The following is a 16,854-nucleotide window of genomic DNA, read 5'->3' as shown; positions in this document are numbered from 1 at the left end:
ATTTGAAAATCCCTTATTCTATGCTGCCATTAAGCACACATGGAGAAAGAGGGGGAGTAAACATTGAAGCATCATACGTCTTAGCCTTACACTGCAGGTTTGCCAAGAAAATGGCAACTCTCTTGTCCCAGGCAGCAGCATATGCCAAATTCCATAGACAGGCTATTTGTCAAATGCCTGCACTTGTTTGTCTTCCTTTAAAATAATAATGAATACCAATTAGTGAAGGTACTTTAAATTCATTTGGGCTTCTTTTTGGTATCTAGTCCCTTAGGCTAAATTCAGCAACCTCAGATACCTCTAGCCCATAAACTGCATAGACACTGATTTAATTCATGCTGGTATGCCACATAATTTTTGTACTTTCCCTCCCAAATGGGAGAACAGTAGCACTGTGTAATACTGGGTTTCACTGAATTATTATGGAATGCAGTCCATTTTGGATTACATTTGTGAACCATCACTAACTTTTTAGATGTTTGTGGTGTGGGTTTTTTTTTTTTCAATTATAGAGATTTGACAGTTATCTTAAGAAACTTGTGGAATAACATTTGTTATGTGTAGTGTGGAAATGGAAAATTTAACACAAACTGAATTGTGGAGTCAAAGTAGTAGTCTGGTAAATTTCTGAAAACACAAATATTGATTCTCTCTGTACCTGTTAATGATTCTGTGAGGAGAACAGTATAATTTAAGGTTGGAAAGGACCTCTAAAATCATCAAGTCCAACTGTTCACCCAACAGTTGTTGGGTTCACCACTAAACAATCACCCTAAGTGCCTACATGTCTTTTGAACACTTCCAGGGATGGGGATTGACTACTTCCCTGGACAGCCTGTTCCAATGCCTGATCACCCTTTCAGTGAAGAAAGTATTCCTAATGTCCAATCTAAACCTCCCCTGGCACAAGTTGAGGCCGTTTCCTTTCATCCTGTCACTTGTTATTTGGGAGAAGAGACTGATCCCCAACTCACTACACCCTCCTTTCAGGTGGTTGTAGAGGCTGATAAGGTCTCCCCTCAGCCTCCTTTTCTCCAGGGTAAACAACCCCAGCTCCCTCAGCTGTTCCTCATCAGATTTGTGCTCCAGACCCTTCCCCAGATTCATTGCCCTTTTCTGGACTTGCTCCAGCACCTCAAAGTCTTTCTTGAAATGAAGGGCCCAGAACTGGACACAGCACTTGAGGTGTGGACTCACCAGTGTCAAGTACAAGGGGACAATCACTGCCCTGGTCCTGCTGGCCACAAAATTTCTGATCCAGGCCAGGATGCCACTGGCCTTCTTGGCCACCTGGGTGCACACTAGGTCACGTTCAGCTGCTGTTGACCAGCACCTCCAGGTCCTTTTCCGCAGGGCAGCTTTCCAGCCACACTACCCCCAGCCTGTAGCACTGTTACTCAGGTGCAGGACCCAGCACTTGGCTTTGTTGAACCTATCCTTGGCATCCTTTTCTCCTTCTGCATTCTTTGGATACTAATTCTACCCCTTATGATGCTTACTTGTAAAAGTTCTTTGTTTACATAGCATGTAGAAGGAGGCCTTTTGCAGGTCACAGAATTATAGAATCAGCCAGGTTGGAAAGATCATCAAGTCCAACCCTTCATCCAACACCGCCGTAGGTACTAGACCATGGCACTAAGTTCCACATCCAGTCTCATCTTAAAAACCCCCAGGGACGGAGAATTCACCACTTCCCTGGGCAGCCCATTCCAATGCCTGATTACCCTCTCTGTAAAGAATTTCTTTCTAATATCTAACCTAAACCTCCCCTGGCAGAGCTTAAGACCATGCCCTCTTGTCCTACTGCTGGTTTCCTGGGAGAAGAGACCAACGCCCACCTGGCTACAACCTCCTTTCAGGGAGTTGTAGAGTGTGATGAGGTCTCCCCTGAGCCTCCTCTTCTCCAGGCTGAACAACCCCAGCTCCCTCAGCCTCTCCCCATAGGACTTGTGTTCAAGTCCCTTCACCAGCCTCATTGCTCTTCTCTGGACCTGCTCCAGCACCTCACTATCCTTCCTGAACTGAGGGGCCCAGAGCTGGACACAATACTCAAGGTGCAGCCTCACCAGCACTGAGTACAGAGGAAGAATCACTTCCCTGGTCCTGCTGGCCACGCTGTTCCTGATCCAAGCCAGGATGCCATTGGCCTTCTTGGCCACCTGGGCACGCTGCTGGCTCATGTTCAGCTTCCTATCAATCCAAACTCCCAGGTCCCTTTCTGCCAGGCTGCTCTCCAGCCTGTAGCGCTGCATGGGGTTGTTGTGGCCGAAGTGCAGGACCAGTATAGCAGTATGTGTTATACAGACTATTCATTAATAATACAGACACATCTTGATATACTGGCTAAAATCCAAGGTAGCAACTTCTTATCCTTTCTTCTTGTCCTTTGTAATTCCTTAAGTACTTCCAAATCATTTTTGGCACAACTCTCTTTGGGAGGAAGGAGTTGGGAGGGGAAAAAGACAGAAGTCTAAGATACCCACATTTCTAGAAGTTTATAAAACTAAGAATCTGAGGAAATACAAGATGCTGTATGAAAATCCCCAGGGCTGTGTTGCAAACTTTAAACCGTTTTCAGGCACAGTGACTCTAAATGGGGGGAAAGACAAAGCACAGCTGGGGGAGACTTCAGATGGGGGTAATATCTTATCAGTTACCAAGGAATCCAGTCTTGCAGCAGCAGGTTTCATTAGTCCTTATGCCAACAGAGCTGCTTTCTTTAGTGTGCTGTTTCAGTTGGCGGAAGCAGTGAGGTTTGCAGCCCTCTTGTTTCAGTTTAGTACCATGTAGTGGCATACTGGTTTTGCAACTTAAAAAAAAAAATTAAATTAGTGGAACTAGAGGGACTGTGACGACAATCTTTATTACAGGAATCCCTGTTAATGCAATTATTTAGGAAATTCAAATTATATTTAGTAGAATTATTAGCAAATTACACTCCTTCCACAGAGATTGAAGGAAAAAAAAAAAAGGGTTTTTTTGGAGTGAATGGTAATTCCTTAATAACTGGTTTAGTGAATAAGTACAGACTGCTGGGCACTGAGCCATCCATTGGAAGGGGAGCTATTGAGTGATATCAGTGGAGTTCCATATTTATGAAGTAATGTCTCAAGATAATGCCAGTACAAAACAGAATGCTATTTGATATTTAGAAGAAAAGATAGGCAGGAAAACTTAGAAGTGTAATAAACGTGTGTTTGATAACATTCTTTTTTGATTAGAATGTTGTTAGTAATGCCATATTGAGCCTATAGAAAATGAACATTTAAAATAAAGATCTCTACAATCACATTTTCCTGTGGATTTATAGCTTTTTTCATAAAAATTAAATAAGCTTGAGATTTCCCTGGTGTTTATGGAATGTTTCAAGAACAATATAAGCTTCCAGAGGTGTATTCCGTGGAGTGCAGTTTATACATCCACGGAATCACTCACAGAGTACAACCTGGCTCATTTTGCAAGCCTTACAGCCCTGCACCTTGTTCCACCTCAATCATAGTCTTCTCTGATTATTATGGGCCTGATAAACTCATATGCAGCTTTTAGAGAAACAAACAAACAAACAAAACAAACCCCAAAAGCATCTGTGGTGTTTTTTTCCTATGCTAAAATGAAATTAATGTCTTCACAGGGGTGATAGCTATGATGACTTTGGACTGGTCCTACACTAATGACAAAATCCAAGCCTGTATATTATTGATTTCATGTTTTGCCTTTCCTTTCCTACAGGTCAGTTGCAATAACAGACATGAACAAATATAAGTTTTGCTTAAAATCTTTTAATCTTCTGGTTTCAGTGAATGCTATTCAGTGAACGGGTCAGATAAGTCTTGAAAACTTGTACTTTTTTCTTTCCTTATTACAACTGTCCTCCCTTTACCTTTGCAAGTTATATGCTGGATTACTGCACGGTTGATAACATTTGGTATTGCAACATCTGCACCTTGGGCAAAGAACTTCTTATTTGCTTCAATATTCTTGCAGTGTTTCAATAAGAGGGCAATTCATGGGAAGAAATGCACATGCTCTCATGCTCCTGAAAGCTTTTGTTATTGAACAAAGAGACACTGCATTATTTTATGTGTGTCTGGCAGGCTTTCAGTTAATGCTGACCTCTTTTCCTTCCCTAGGTGTTTGTCGTTAGGTTTTGTGGATTGATTTTTTTTGTTGTTGTTGTTGTTGTTGGTTTGTTGGGTTTTTTGTTTGTTGGTTGGTTTGGCTTTTTCTAAGCAGTTTCCTGTTTCCTGGGGGTTGTTCATAAGAGTAAAATTAGCCTTGTTCAGCATTTTTGGCATGGGACACCAAAGCTTGATAGCAGTGAACTTCTTCTCAAGTCAGTCAGTCTTGCAGTAATACTTGATATGGTTATATTTAGACAAAATATGGTGTAGAACCCTTTTCTTGGCTTCTCAGACACATTATTTGTACACCCTCATACAGCTGACTGAAGTTGAGGATGTGAGGACTAGAATGAAGATGAAGAATAAACAGGGTTTGTGAAGTTATTCAGAATTGAGGATGGAGAAGGCTTGGCTGTTGTCTTTTTTGTATCTATTTTTAAAATAAAAAGTAGTTATAAAAATGATGGGGTTTTTTCTTTTATTTGAAGAGAAAAAGCTGAACCCTTTGCTGCTTTTAATGTCTGCAGTGACTTAAAGGGTGATCAGCTGCTTCAGTGTCCAGAACCTGCAGTAGGAGCTGATTAAAAAGATTAGTGCACTCTATGCAAATGTGAAGTTCTGGCTACTTTAGTAATAATAGCTAAAACTTCTCACTATATGCAGCTCTGCAATGTTGCCTTTATGGCCATGTCCTCTCTCTGCAATATGCAAAACCAGAGAAATACTGCACAGCAATGAAGGAAGCATACAACTGTGGGGGTGCTGGTTTTCTGTAGTAGTTCTGTAGTTTCTTCTCTTTGGAGTACTACTCTAGCAGAAAGTTTCTCTGATTCCTCTATGACATTGAAACATAAAACATGAGGAAAGCTACATTTGAAGCATGGTAGCCTAGCATTTTGCAGGAAACCTTAGATGAGTACCAGTGAAAACACAGTAAAAGCAATGCAGTCAGCATTTAAAATTTTGTAAATTAATTAAAAGAAATAAAATTCTAACAGCTTAGACCTATAGCAAATATTCTAGCAGGGGTACAAATCTTTCTCTTACTGAGATTGAAATAGGAGTTTCCTTCTATCTTTGGCAGGTCTTACATTAGTGCACATCATCACATGATTCCATAATGACAAAAGAAATAATTATTTTCTAATGAAAAGAAGTTCTGATTTTATACCTAGCTTACAGAGCACTGCTTTCTGCTTCTGCATTATAGTTTAGCTGCCCTGCTTGCTGTGTTAGCATGTTTCCACTTATTTCAGTAACATTATGGTATTGCATTCGCTTTGGGGCAGCTATCACACAAATAAAAGTAGTTGAACCTGAAGGGGTTTATATGCAATGTTAAAACTAATACTAGCAGAAAAGAAAATATACAGAACATAACTGTGCCTGTGTATTAGCCCAGGGTTCTGTATGCAAAAGCGTAATCGATTTGTACTTTCTTACTCGTTAGACTCTGCTTTTTGTGCAGAAAAGAACTTTGTTCCACCCCCTACCTACCTCCTACATCCCAGCTAATATTAAAAGCAGAGACAACTCTATAAAGAAATTATGTTGCTGAGGTCATTGCTTTTATAAAGTACTATCACTTTATGAAGAATGGAAAATGAAGTTGTTTAAAATACTGTTGAATACAGATTGCATAAAATACACACAGCTTTTCTGCTTCCTAATCTGCTTCTTCTCTGATTTCTCCAAATTTTGAGACTGAGGCATCTTCTTTTACTGCTTAGCAATTCTACTCCACGATGAGAACGTTCTAGTTATATTCCCATTCCATAAAGTCATCTGTTTTTCTGGTGGTCTAAGTGGTGGTGTTTTTCTTTTTTTTCCTCCTATCTAGGTACTGCTATGTGGATATTTGTTAGCAATGACTGATGTGGAATCTACATATGCAGACTTTATTGCTTCAGGAAGAACAGGTAGAAGAAATGCATTACATGACATACTCGTGTCCTCTCCGGGTGGGAACTCTAGTGAACTAGCCTTAAAGTTATCAGAGCTTGATATAAACAAAGCAGGTGAGTACATTATGAACTTTCATTACATTTATTTAAAACTGAAGTGCATGGTTTGTGTGCATACATTATTCCCTTTACCCTTAGGTGATTTTTTTTTTTTAATCACCAGGGGTTGCCTACAATAAGAATCCCAGATTTCATAAATGGAAAGGGTGGTTATTTGCAAGTAAAACATATCACTGAAAAAAGAAAAGTCATTCTTCAGTGAGTACCTAGTGTCAGAGTCCATATCAGAATAAATTTTATGGAAAGTGTAGAGAAGAAAATAGGGAAGTCTTTATTAAAACCCAAGTCTATATAATATCTTTTAATGGAAGGTATCTGGTTTGAAGCCTGTAGGAGAAGAAGCCATGTGTCTGTTTGAAAGGTTGTTGTGAAATTAATTTTTTTTCAGCTGCCAAAAGACAGAGCAATAGCAATGCGTTGTTGTTTGTTTTACCTGGGTTTTTTATTCTGAGTAAATTGTCTCTTTCTCCCTTCTGCTAATAGTTTGTCCTTCTTCTAAGGTGATAAGTAGCAATGCAATCCTAAATCTTTGCCTTTGATATTACCAAAATTTTTAAAGGGTTGTGCACCTTTAGTGGAGTAAAAGGGAGGAAAGTAGACCTTACATTAAAAAAGTAATATGACTGTATAATGATTTTCATGTTACATGGGTGAGGATTAATGAATGTATCTTACAGATATTAGAAAGCCCTTTTCAGATCTTAAGGGAAGAGGTGTTTTGCTTATTTTAGTAACAGCAGAAGAAAATGAATGCAGCAAAGAAGAAACTGTTGATAAGCAGCTGCCCTGTTTGTGCACATTCTTCTCTCAGAGACAACAAGAGTTCTGAGAGGCAGACTCTTCACAGGACAGTCAGATGTAGGCAGCGTGATGTTCAGGTGGTTGTAGTGCTGTTTCGAGTGGGGGATTCTTTTTTTTGGCTTTTGGACTAGTGTGCATCATAAGTCATTCCTTTTGCAGTTGCCACTTTGGGACCTGTAGATTCTAGATGCATGCAATTCTAGCTGGGCAGGGCCTTTAGTTTTTTTTATTTAAAAAGAAAAGCTTTATTAGTATGTGTGTAGGTGTGTCTATTTATTTTAATGTGGGGATAGGTGTAAAATGTTGGAAAAATAGAAAATAGGTGCCATTTGAAATGCATGATACCAACCTTCTTTCTTGCTTTAATTTCCTTCAGTCTCAAACTTACAGTTATCAAAATTGTCTTTGATCTTGTCTATTTAGAAGATATAAACAATCCCTAATTTTAAGTTAAGCTGTGAAGTGGTTATAAGCCAGAACTGTGTTCTCTTGTGAGCTGTAAAAAGGATGTGACTTTGTGCCTGTAACATATGTTGATGTGCACTTGCTACCTGCAGTTTGCTCTGTAGTGATAAGAATGGTTTAAATAACTCTTAGCCTAATTTTAATACATAAATTGGGAGTCTGTTAAGTTCTTGGAGATCGCTTTTGTAGCCTGAGTAACTTAGTCATTGCAAAAAAGTGTACAAAGTTGCTCATAAAATTACCTTAGGTAGTAGAAACGCAGAAATTCCTACATGCTTCTTCAGGAGGTTATGCAGCTGCAATTAGATATAATGAAAACGTATTTAAATTTTGTATTATTAGTACACCTAGGTGCCAAGTAAAAGCCTCCAAACCAAAAATATTGAAAAAGATATTGTCTAACCTAGCATTCATGTGAGTATTAATGTTATACCCCATCATGTCTTTCCAAACCAAGAGAGGCTAACAAATATTTTGCATGCCAAATCCTAGTTCAGAATATATTAGTGCTTGTGGGATGCATATATGTATCACACCTGACAGGATTAAGAGGAAAGCACGTGTTTGTGGGTTATATCTTATTACTTTCGAGGTGCATGTCAAACAATTTATGCTAAGTACTACCTAATTATATAAATATAGACATCCAGGTTTGATTCTTTCCTTTTCTTTTTCTTTTATTCTTATCACAGCTACACACATTTTCTTGCCAAACTGCAAGTACATTTCCTTTCAACTGCATGGAGTAATGGCAGAGTAGGATAATGCAGATGTTAAAGAAAAAGAAGGTGGTTGTAAAACATATGTAAATTAAATTACCCAGGCGTGTTTAGTACATTCACTTTGAAAACCCTGCAGATACACATTCCTGTAAAATATCAGAATGGCTTTGAATGGCACTAGCCAGTTAGGCCTTGTTCAAAACCACATATTTGTCGTGCAGTAGTTGATACCTGAAGTGAGTGTTAGTTAATCCCCTCATCAATGAGCCGACGACAGATAATAAAGAATTTACTTGTAATACTTATGTATAATACGTATAATTACTGTATAATACTCTCCCTTCAAAACAGCTGTCCTAGTCTTCTTTGTCCATAACAAGCTAACAACCTGCTATTATCCATGAAATGGACATATTTACCTAACCTCAAAATACAGGTTCCAAGTACTCTGTGTCAACATATTTTATCTAAATTTAGTAAAAGCAACACTAGGTGCATCTGGTAAGTACTGCAACAGAAATCATAAGAAAGAAGGCAAAAGAAAGATTTTAGTAAAAAAATCAGCAGCCTGCTCAACGCTCTCAAGGTAAACCAGTACAATCCAAAAAACCTGGTATTTAGATCATCTTACCAGCGATTATAGCTAAATGAAGCAGTAAGGAGAAACTACAATGAAGAGCAAGGACCAGTCTGCAGATCTAATCTCTAAAAAAACCTGCTTGTTTTCTAGGTGCTACAGAACACTAGTGGAAAGGACACTTTCTTGTAAAAGTTGTAGTGGTCCAACCATCTACAAAAAATGGGGATAATAGTGTGTTGAAGTCATACAGAACTGCAATGAAGGACTGATTGTAGAAAATTGTGATTAAAAGTGATTTTAGTTCATGGTAGAAATGTTTTAGGTGTAAGCATGGGAAACAGTGATGAACACTGTAGAGACAGTTGTATTACAGGAATTAAAATTAGTTAAAAGCTGCACATTAGTGGGACTAGTAACTGTTGCCAGCTTACCACATCACACAACTGTATGGTGTCTTGGAATATTGTATTATTTGGTTTTATTTCTTTTTTTAATACTTCCTGCTGGTTTCAAAATGCTGTGTAAGAATTGCAGTCTTACTCTAAAGACCTTAGAGCCATTATATTCTAAAGGAAGAAAAGTTCAAGAGTCTACTTTGGCAATTTTGGGATTCTCCAAACTTAGAAGCAGATTTATTTCTATGAACATGTTTTATAGCCTTTAGTGGAAGAGCTCTACCAGCAGAATGGAGAAATATGTAGTACCAAGACAGTGTACTATAGATTAAATGGATTTAAACTAATGAGTTTTTTAAGTGAGTTGAGAAGAACCTTTTAAGAAGTGGTACATTAGAACCTTAGTGCTCCTTTTCTGAATCTTTGTGCTCTGTGTTTAACATGTAGATAGCGAAATGTTTAGGCTTTGTGTCCAGGATGATTTTTCTTTTAAACACAAATACCTTGCAAAGTTTTTGGTTGGTTGGTTGGTTGCTTGGTTTTAGTTTTGGTTTTAGTTTGGTTTTTTTTTCAAGAAGAATTATTCCAAGAAAGTGTGGCTTGCCCAGCTAGCATATGGGATATTAAAGACTTCTTAGTAGTCAGAATAAATGGAGGACAGAGCAGGCAAAAAAGGAACAAAACTCCACGATTCCACTCATCTGGACTTTTGCGGTATCAGAACAATTGTAGGAGGCTTTGTAGAAAGTGATTGAACAACTTGGGCAAAAGGGATTTCTATCCAATGGTAAATAATTCCATGTAGATCCATCCTGATGGATTCCTTTCTAATTTGAGAGATGAAACTGAGAAATCTTTTTCTGAGAAAGTGCCTTGCAAAACAGATGTTCATTTATTACTCAACCCATGTCATGTCATGGCTGGGCTTCGCGAATGAAGATTTGGGAAGGCTCTATCCACGTTTGTTACAAGCGCGCTGGTGGCTTATGAGGCCAATACGAGATAGACATGTCCGATTGCAAAAGGCACAGCAGAAGGACTCCTTAGGTGGTGTATTCTGCAAGACACGGTTCTTTCTGCGTTGTCTTTCTCCTCGAGAGTGAACTCAACCCATAATGAACAGAATAAACCTCACTGTGTAATAGGTTAATCAACTTCCCATACAACCTTTCATCAGGTTGAATTTGATAATTCACAATACCTTCTGAGGCATTTTCCTGCCTAAAATACTTGTCCATGCACAAAACGCAGCTCTCATGTCTAAGCTCTTGGCAATGTTCTTTGCAATGCAAAGAACTTTTTTCCATTAGCAATGTGCCTTTTCTTCTAAACAGAAAAGAGAACATGTTTATGGTCAGAAATAAAACTGCAGATGTACAGTGTGATCTGAAATGAGGAAACAATAAATATCTGCATTGATAACCCTACTTTTGTTCTAGAGATTTACAGTTTAACGTTAAGAGGCAGTACTACCTCTGTTTAGACATCTTTACAACATAGCCATGAAATTTTCTTCTCCTAACTACTCTGTCGAGCCAGTTCAGTACAAATTGCTCAGAATCCTTACAAGATACAAGAAACAATGTATTATTCCTTGTACACAGGATGTATTACGTTCCTCACATTGTTCTGAGGTTTGCAGTGAGACAGCTGGATTGAATGCTGGGATGTGGTGCTGAAAACAGACACACAGAACAAATACAGCTTTAACAAGCTATTGCTTTTATTGAAGTTGCATCTTTTTATAGCAAACTGTTCAGACTTGGTGCAATGAGTTTTTTTTTTCTTATACTGTCTTAGTGTGATAGTAAATAAATTTTCAGAAATACTCTACCGTTTTTGTTAAATTCTTTAATTTCTAACTACTTTAGGTCTTTACTAAAAATAATAGTGGTGATCCTAACTATGAATTTGCTTCTCAAGAGACACCTTCAAAAACAAAGCATGGCTATCTTAGTAATAAAGGGTTTCATGTTTCACATTCAGTTTCTTTTTACTTTGTTTTTGAAACTGATGGATGAGCAATCAGGGTTCTGGAAGCAAGACCTCTTTATTTTAGGGTGGATTACTCATCCTTTTCTTCTGTGTTATAGAAGGAGAAGGAGATGCACAACGAAATCCAAGTGAGCAGACCGGGGAGGTCCAAGGGGAGGCAGCAAAGCAAGAAAGCTGACATCCGACTTTGACCGAGTGGAGCAGCTGCTGGATGTTTTCAGACTACAAGAGCGTGCAGGAACAAATTTGTTTCCATGAGCAAGCTGTTAGAAAAGAAAGTGCATGTGTCTTCACTGCTGGAACCCACTCAACACAATGCTAAAAAGGGGGGTACAAGCTGTGACAGAAGACAGAATCTCTACCTCTGTCATTAGCAATGGTTGAACATGTATTGAGTTTTTGGGATAGTGTCATCAGATCCCTTCATAATGACTCGATGGGAGCACTTTTAGAAAGTAGAACAGGTAAATCTTGTAGCAAATGGCCTTTGAAACGTCAGAGGATCTAACTGTCTATCTTAAGCAAAGGCTTGTGTGATCCTCAGTTTAAAATTCTCTGGCCAAAGTGTTTGCCCATTATAAGAACTGTAAAGAAAGCACTGTTTTTAGAACTTTGCATCTGTTTTACAGCTCTGTTATTTACAATGGTTTTTGTATTGTACAACTTAGATGCTCCACACTGCCCCTTCTCAACTGCTTATGAAGAATATTTCTGTTACTGTGAATTTTTCTACCACGTGTTTTGAAAGGGCTGTTTTTTTGCATAAGGTGGTGATGTGCACATGATAGATCATAACGTCAGTTGCTAAATTGATTATGCCTAAACCTAAATGACTCAGCAACACTCTGATTTGTTACTAGATGAGCCTTCAAAACGATTTGTTAATGTGAATATTTGAGCGCGTGTTGTGTCCTTGGTACAGTTTTGCCACTTGCCTGTAGTTAGTTGCATATCAGAGACTCAAATTAAATCTTTTATGTTATTCTTCCCCATTTTTCTAATTTTACTTCCAATTTCTTAATCTTTTCTGAGATATTTTTTTAAAATGTTAGTCCAAGCATTTTATTGTTATGGTAGTTTTAAGAATACATTTATAACGTTGTATGGGTTAAAATTCAAACAAATTCCATGGTGCTAGAGGTTTTTTTGGTTCACATTGTTTAAGATGGGCCTTGTTTACACATGAGAAAATAACTGGCATAGGTTATTGCCAATAACATATTCTGAAATGAGTTTTAAAATGCAGGATAGTCCAACTTTGAAACATGGGCTGGATCCAGCCAGGGGGAAAATTTTTACTATTCCTTGTCTTTGCCTCAGTGGGTCAGGCTGTTGAGTTTGCCCAGCCAGTCACCTGTTACTGATGCACCAGCACAGCCAAGTGCTGTAGTGTAGAATCCACTACAACAGGCTTTTAGCTTGGAGTTGGGAAGGGAAGCGAGAGACTTGGCATCTAGCACCCAAAGGACTAGGTTTTTTTCCCATTTCAGCTATTCCAAAATGAAAGTCCAAACTGGACCTTCATCAAAATACCAGGATAGTTTGTCCATCCAGGACATAACTTAAAATATCTACAAATTAATAACCTGTTCTGCAGTAGCTATTGCTTATTGCTTTTCTTCCCCCCCATCCTGCCCCGATGAAAAAGGCCATACATGAGGCTGAATGCTGCAAAATGGGGCAGCCACACCTCTGTGTGACTAAGGTGAGTGAAGAGAGTGACTGATAGTAAACCATGGCAATCACACAAGCACCAATCACAAAGTCAGAAGATTTGTTTTCTTTTATTAACAGGAGGTGATGTCACTTTCTTTATATATAGTATATATATTATATATATTTTTGTGTTGTTGGTTTCAAATGTTATGCACTTTTTAATGTTTGTAAACTTTTACTAATGAATAGTGTGATTGCTTCCTGAATATATTAATCATCAGTTGACAAAACATCCTTGTGGCCACAGCTGTTTGTTTCTACCATATGTATCATAGTACTTGTCACCTGAAAATCTTTTGTGAGATATGTGGAGAAAAAAAAAAACCACTTCTGATCAGTATTATGAGATCATTTATTAGTGTTAATAAAAAACAAGCCAGCAGTATGCTTGTGGCTCATTAGTGTAATATTAACTCTCACCTTTTAGTGTTTGGAAGCTGAATGCCTTGCCTCTTACTAGCTGTCAAATGCCCTATCTTGTTGGTAACAGAAGTAGTCCATTTGCTTTGAAAACATTGTTACCCTTAAACTAATTATTTATTCATTTGTTTCACTTGGTGTTACTTTCAAACTTAACACATTATTATTGATCTTTTTTTTTAGTTGTTTCTCCCCCTTTTGCTCTTGCATCATGTCTTCAAGCTGAACTGGTTGCCCCTTTGTCATGGACTACTTACTGTCAATCTAGCACAAGCTCCAGAAGAAAATAAGATTCCAGAGTTTTTCTGTAGTGTTACTTTATTGGTGATCCATGAAGCATCATCAATAAAATATTGCGGAAAAAGGCAGTAGTGAAATAAGTATTTACAGTACATTAAAGTGATGGTTTTCCTTATTTTCCTTCAGTGGTTTATTTCAGTACACTTTCCTTCTTAATTCTTTTGTGTTTTAAATAAAATTAATTTCAGCCTTTCCTCTCTATTTTGTACCTGTTTCTTCTATTTCTCATCCTATTTTTTATTGTTTTTAAAGAAATCATAGAGGCCTCTGCTGGTTTTTGAAACACATCTCTTTGTGATGGAAAATAGCACTGCTAATTTTAGTAGAGTAAATGGCTGTTTATGTTCCTCTTCCCCCAAAAGTGTATGAGTGCTTGCTTTATCACTTGAACTCTGCTTGCGTTCTTAATTTGGGGTATTTCCGTAGCATCTATAAACAGGCCTCACTTATTGTAAACATGTGGTTAGTCTGTGCCAAGTCACAGCACTGTATCTTGAGTATAATTATTACCAAATCAATTACAGAAGAACTAGTTGAAGTATACTCACACCTTTACTTCTGGTGGCAGAACTGGACTTTGACTGGGTTATTTTTCCTTTTGCCGGTTATCTTTTTCAGTGAGCCTGACACTGGCTTCTGTTCCAGTGTCTTCTTCATATTGTATTGTTTTCATGAGTAAGTACTTAAATGTTTTTTTTAGTCCATGACTATCTTAGAAAAATCTTCCCAAAAGTCTATATAAATTCAACAATGTTAGGTCTGGAATATCAGCATAATATAATACTCCTTAAAGGTTTGGCTTTGGTGGGATGGTGGTGGGTTTGGTTTGTTTTTTTTTTGTTTTACTGTCTTTTTAGATGGATGGTTTTGGTGCTTCCTTCACCCTGCAGGACCATCACTTAAAAAGTCTCTATACTCATGTTCTTTTGTTCATAATAAAGTCTATGATTATGTCTGCAAGCATTCCACTTGCAGGGTTTAGGTTACCTGTCCACTTGAAACACACAGAATTCTAGAACTAGAATTGCACAGAGATATTGGCATTTCTTCTGCTTATTTCCCTTAATGTTGGCCATGTGCTTCAAAAAGCACAGTTAAAAGCAGCAAGCACGCACATACTGTTACTTCATCAAACTATAATTTTAGGCCAAAAGTTCAGCATGACCTTCCATACAAAAATTATTAAATAAATATGAAAAAAGTCAGTATACTGATTGCTACTTGGCTGTGTAATTTCCCTTGCCATGTTTTTTTCTCACAATTTTGAAGTGGTAAAAAGTGTATCCTGGTATGACTGCAAACAGATAATTATCTGGTGCTCAGAAGGAGCAACTACCAAAGTGGTTAAGCTGGACCTTTTGCAGTATTAATGCCTTTCTCAGCTAAACTGAAGAATTTCAGGTGTGCTTAATGTTTGTGTTTTATGTTTCAGAAATATCAGTAAATTTTCTGCAAAGGAAAGACTGAGAGGTGCTGTTGAGACTGAGCACAGTATAGTAACCTCAGCTTTGACACTTTGCCTTACCTCAGCAGTATTCCTGTGTTGAACTGCTGTATTTTTGTCCTGACTTGTTTATTTGTTTTGCTCTGCCTCTCTTTCTGACTGATTTATTTTCTGTCCTATTCTCCCCTCATGTAAAACAATACCCTAGAAGTATATGGATGTGGAGTAATGTATTTCTGTATATTTGAGTGACTTAAGTCTTGTAGTGGAAAGGTTGTTTCACTTAATCTTTTTGTCCAATGCACAAAGGGGGATCTGTTCCAAAAGTTCTCATTGCGAGAGAAGCAAAATAGCCAGGAAGGAAGTGTGAATTCAAGAAGATAGGACAGCAGTATAAGGAAGATATCTTTTCTTAATAGTAAGGCAGGTGGGGCCCAGTGTGGAAAAGAGCTTTCTCCATCATATGATGAACAATCAGGATGTGTTGCTAATAGCTAAAAAGGAGGCAAATTGTTCAACCTTAGGTGATATTTTGATTTCAGAACAAACTTCAGTTTTTCAACAGAAGCATCCATAAATCTGTGGCACTTAACCCTTGAGATCAATCATAGCATCATCAGGTTCTAATGAAAGAGAATGAGAGATTTCTTTGAAAATTAACTCCATCTCAGCCAGATCCAATACAATAGAACACATAAATAATTAACAGCTACTAAAATTATAGAAATCAAGATAGTAGCAGGAACATTCTCACTGTTTTCTGCAGGCTGAGGCTGAACTTATTTTTTCCTGCCAGAGAGTAGGGACAGAAGTAATCAATATGGATTTTTGGTACATTTCAAGTATTTCATGTTACACACTGCCAATATCTGTCTGAGAGAAAATAATGGTCAAACAGTGATCTGGACAAATAAGATAACTGGGTACTAGGTTGGTTCCTATTGCTGTTAACTCACTATCTAATAATGAGTTCTATAGTGAGTTAACTAGGGAGTGTTAATACAAAGAAATCTTAAAAGCAGAGAGTAAAGGTAAACAAGAATATAGTGCAGTCATGCTTACAAAAATCATCCCTGTCTTCTGAAAGAGCAGGACTTCACACTCTGACTTTCTACATTGATTCTTACATTATGGCTTGGAGCTGCTGATGTTTTGGAATGGAGGGCAGGACAGACTTGTCAACACATGACATCTGTGTACAAATGATCTTATTGTATTTTCAGGCAACACATACTTCAGTACCCTGAAACCAAGCATTTATAAAAGGACCAATGCAAGTGATGACTTGCTTATGGGTTCTGAAGGTTTTAGCAAATTAGCCGTCAGTGTTCACTTTCAATCCTATTTGCTATTAAGGCATTCTCTGGGGCTGATCCATGTGCTAGCGTGATAGGTGATAGCCTTATAAAGGTTTGACTGAGGCAGATGATCTTGAGCGCTCCCAAAATGTCTGAGACAAAGATACGTGTGAAAAATCCACACCACCTTCCTCCAATAGCAAAGACATATAAGTGTTTTGTATTTGTTAAATAATAAGCGTATTGTATCAGTGGTTAATCAGTTAATGCACTATCAAGACTACATGTAATTTTGGGGAGGGAGGGGTAAGAGAGGGGTTAGGTTTGCAGCCTGAAAACCATATCCTGACTGAAGTGTGACTATGAAATTAGATCTGGAAAACTTAAAAAGCTTTTAACATTTTAAGAAGTTTTGCCAAACCCATACAGCACACCATTGTATTTAGAAATCTTTTTCAGGCTAGTGATTTCTTTTGAACAAGGATGGCATGCACTTCATCAAAACACATTGGATAGAAGATGCAACAAAAAGTAGAAATGATCAATCTGACTGTACAGCCATGAAAAAAGTGT

The 16,854-nt window shown here is 37.8% G+C and overlaps 1 protein-coding gene across 1 annotated transcript in view; it reads left to right on the top strand.

The window, feature by feature from the left end:
* Positions 1-13,740, top strand: part of PKIA (cAMP-dependent protein kinase inhibitor alpha) — a 45,100-nt gene extending 31,360 nt beyond the window's left edge. Inside the window, exons 2-3 of the mRNA XM_064650249.1 lie at positions 5,962-6,139; positions 11,202-13,740. Of these exons, the coding sequence (XP_064506319.1) occupies positions 5,989-6,139; positions 11,202-11,281 (231 nt within the window). The 5' untranslated portion in view covers positions 5,962-5,988 and the 3' untranslated portion in view covers positions 11,282-13,740. The remainder of the gene's footprint in view (positions 1-5,961; positions 6,140-11,201) is intronic.
* The last annotated feature ends 3,114 nt before the right edge of the window (positions 13,741-16,854 follow it).

The sequence above is a fragment of the Pseudopipra pipra genome, chromosome 1 (genome assembly GCF_036250125.1).
Source record: "Pseudopipra pipra isolate bDixPip1 chromosome 1, bDixPip1.hap1, whole genome shotgun sequence".
Taxonomy (NCBI): Eukaryota; Metazoa; Chordata; class Aves; order Passeriformes; family Pipridae; genus Pseudopipra; species Pseudopipra pipra.
This window is presented reverse-complemented; position numbering and strand designations above follow the sequence as displayed.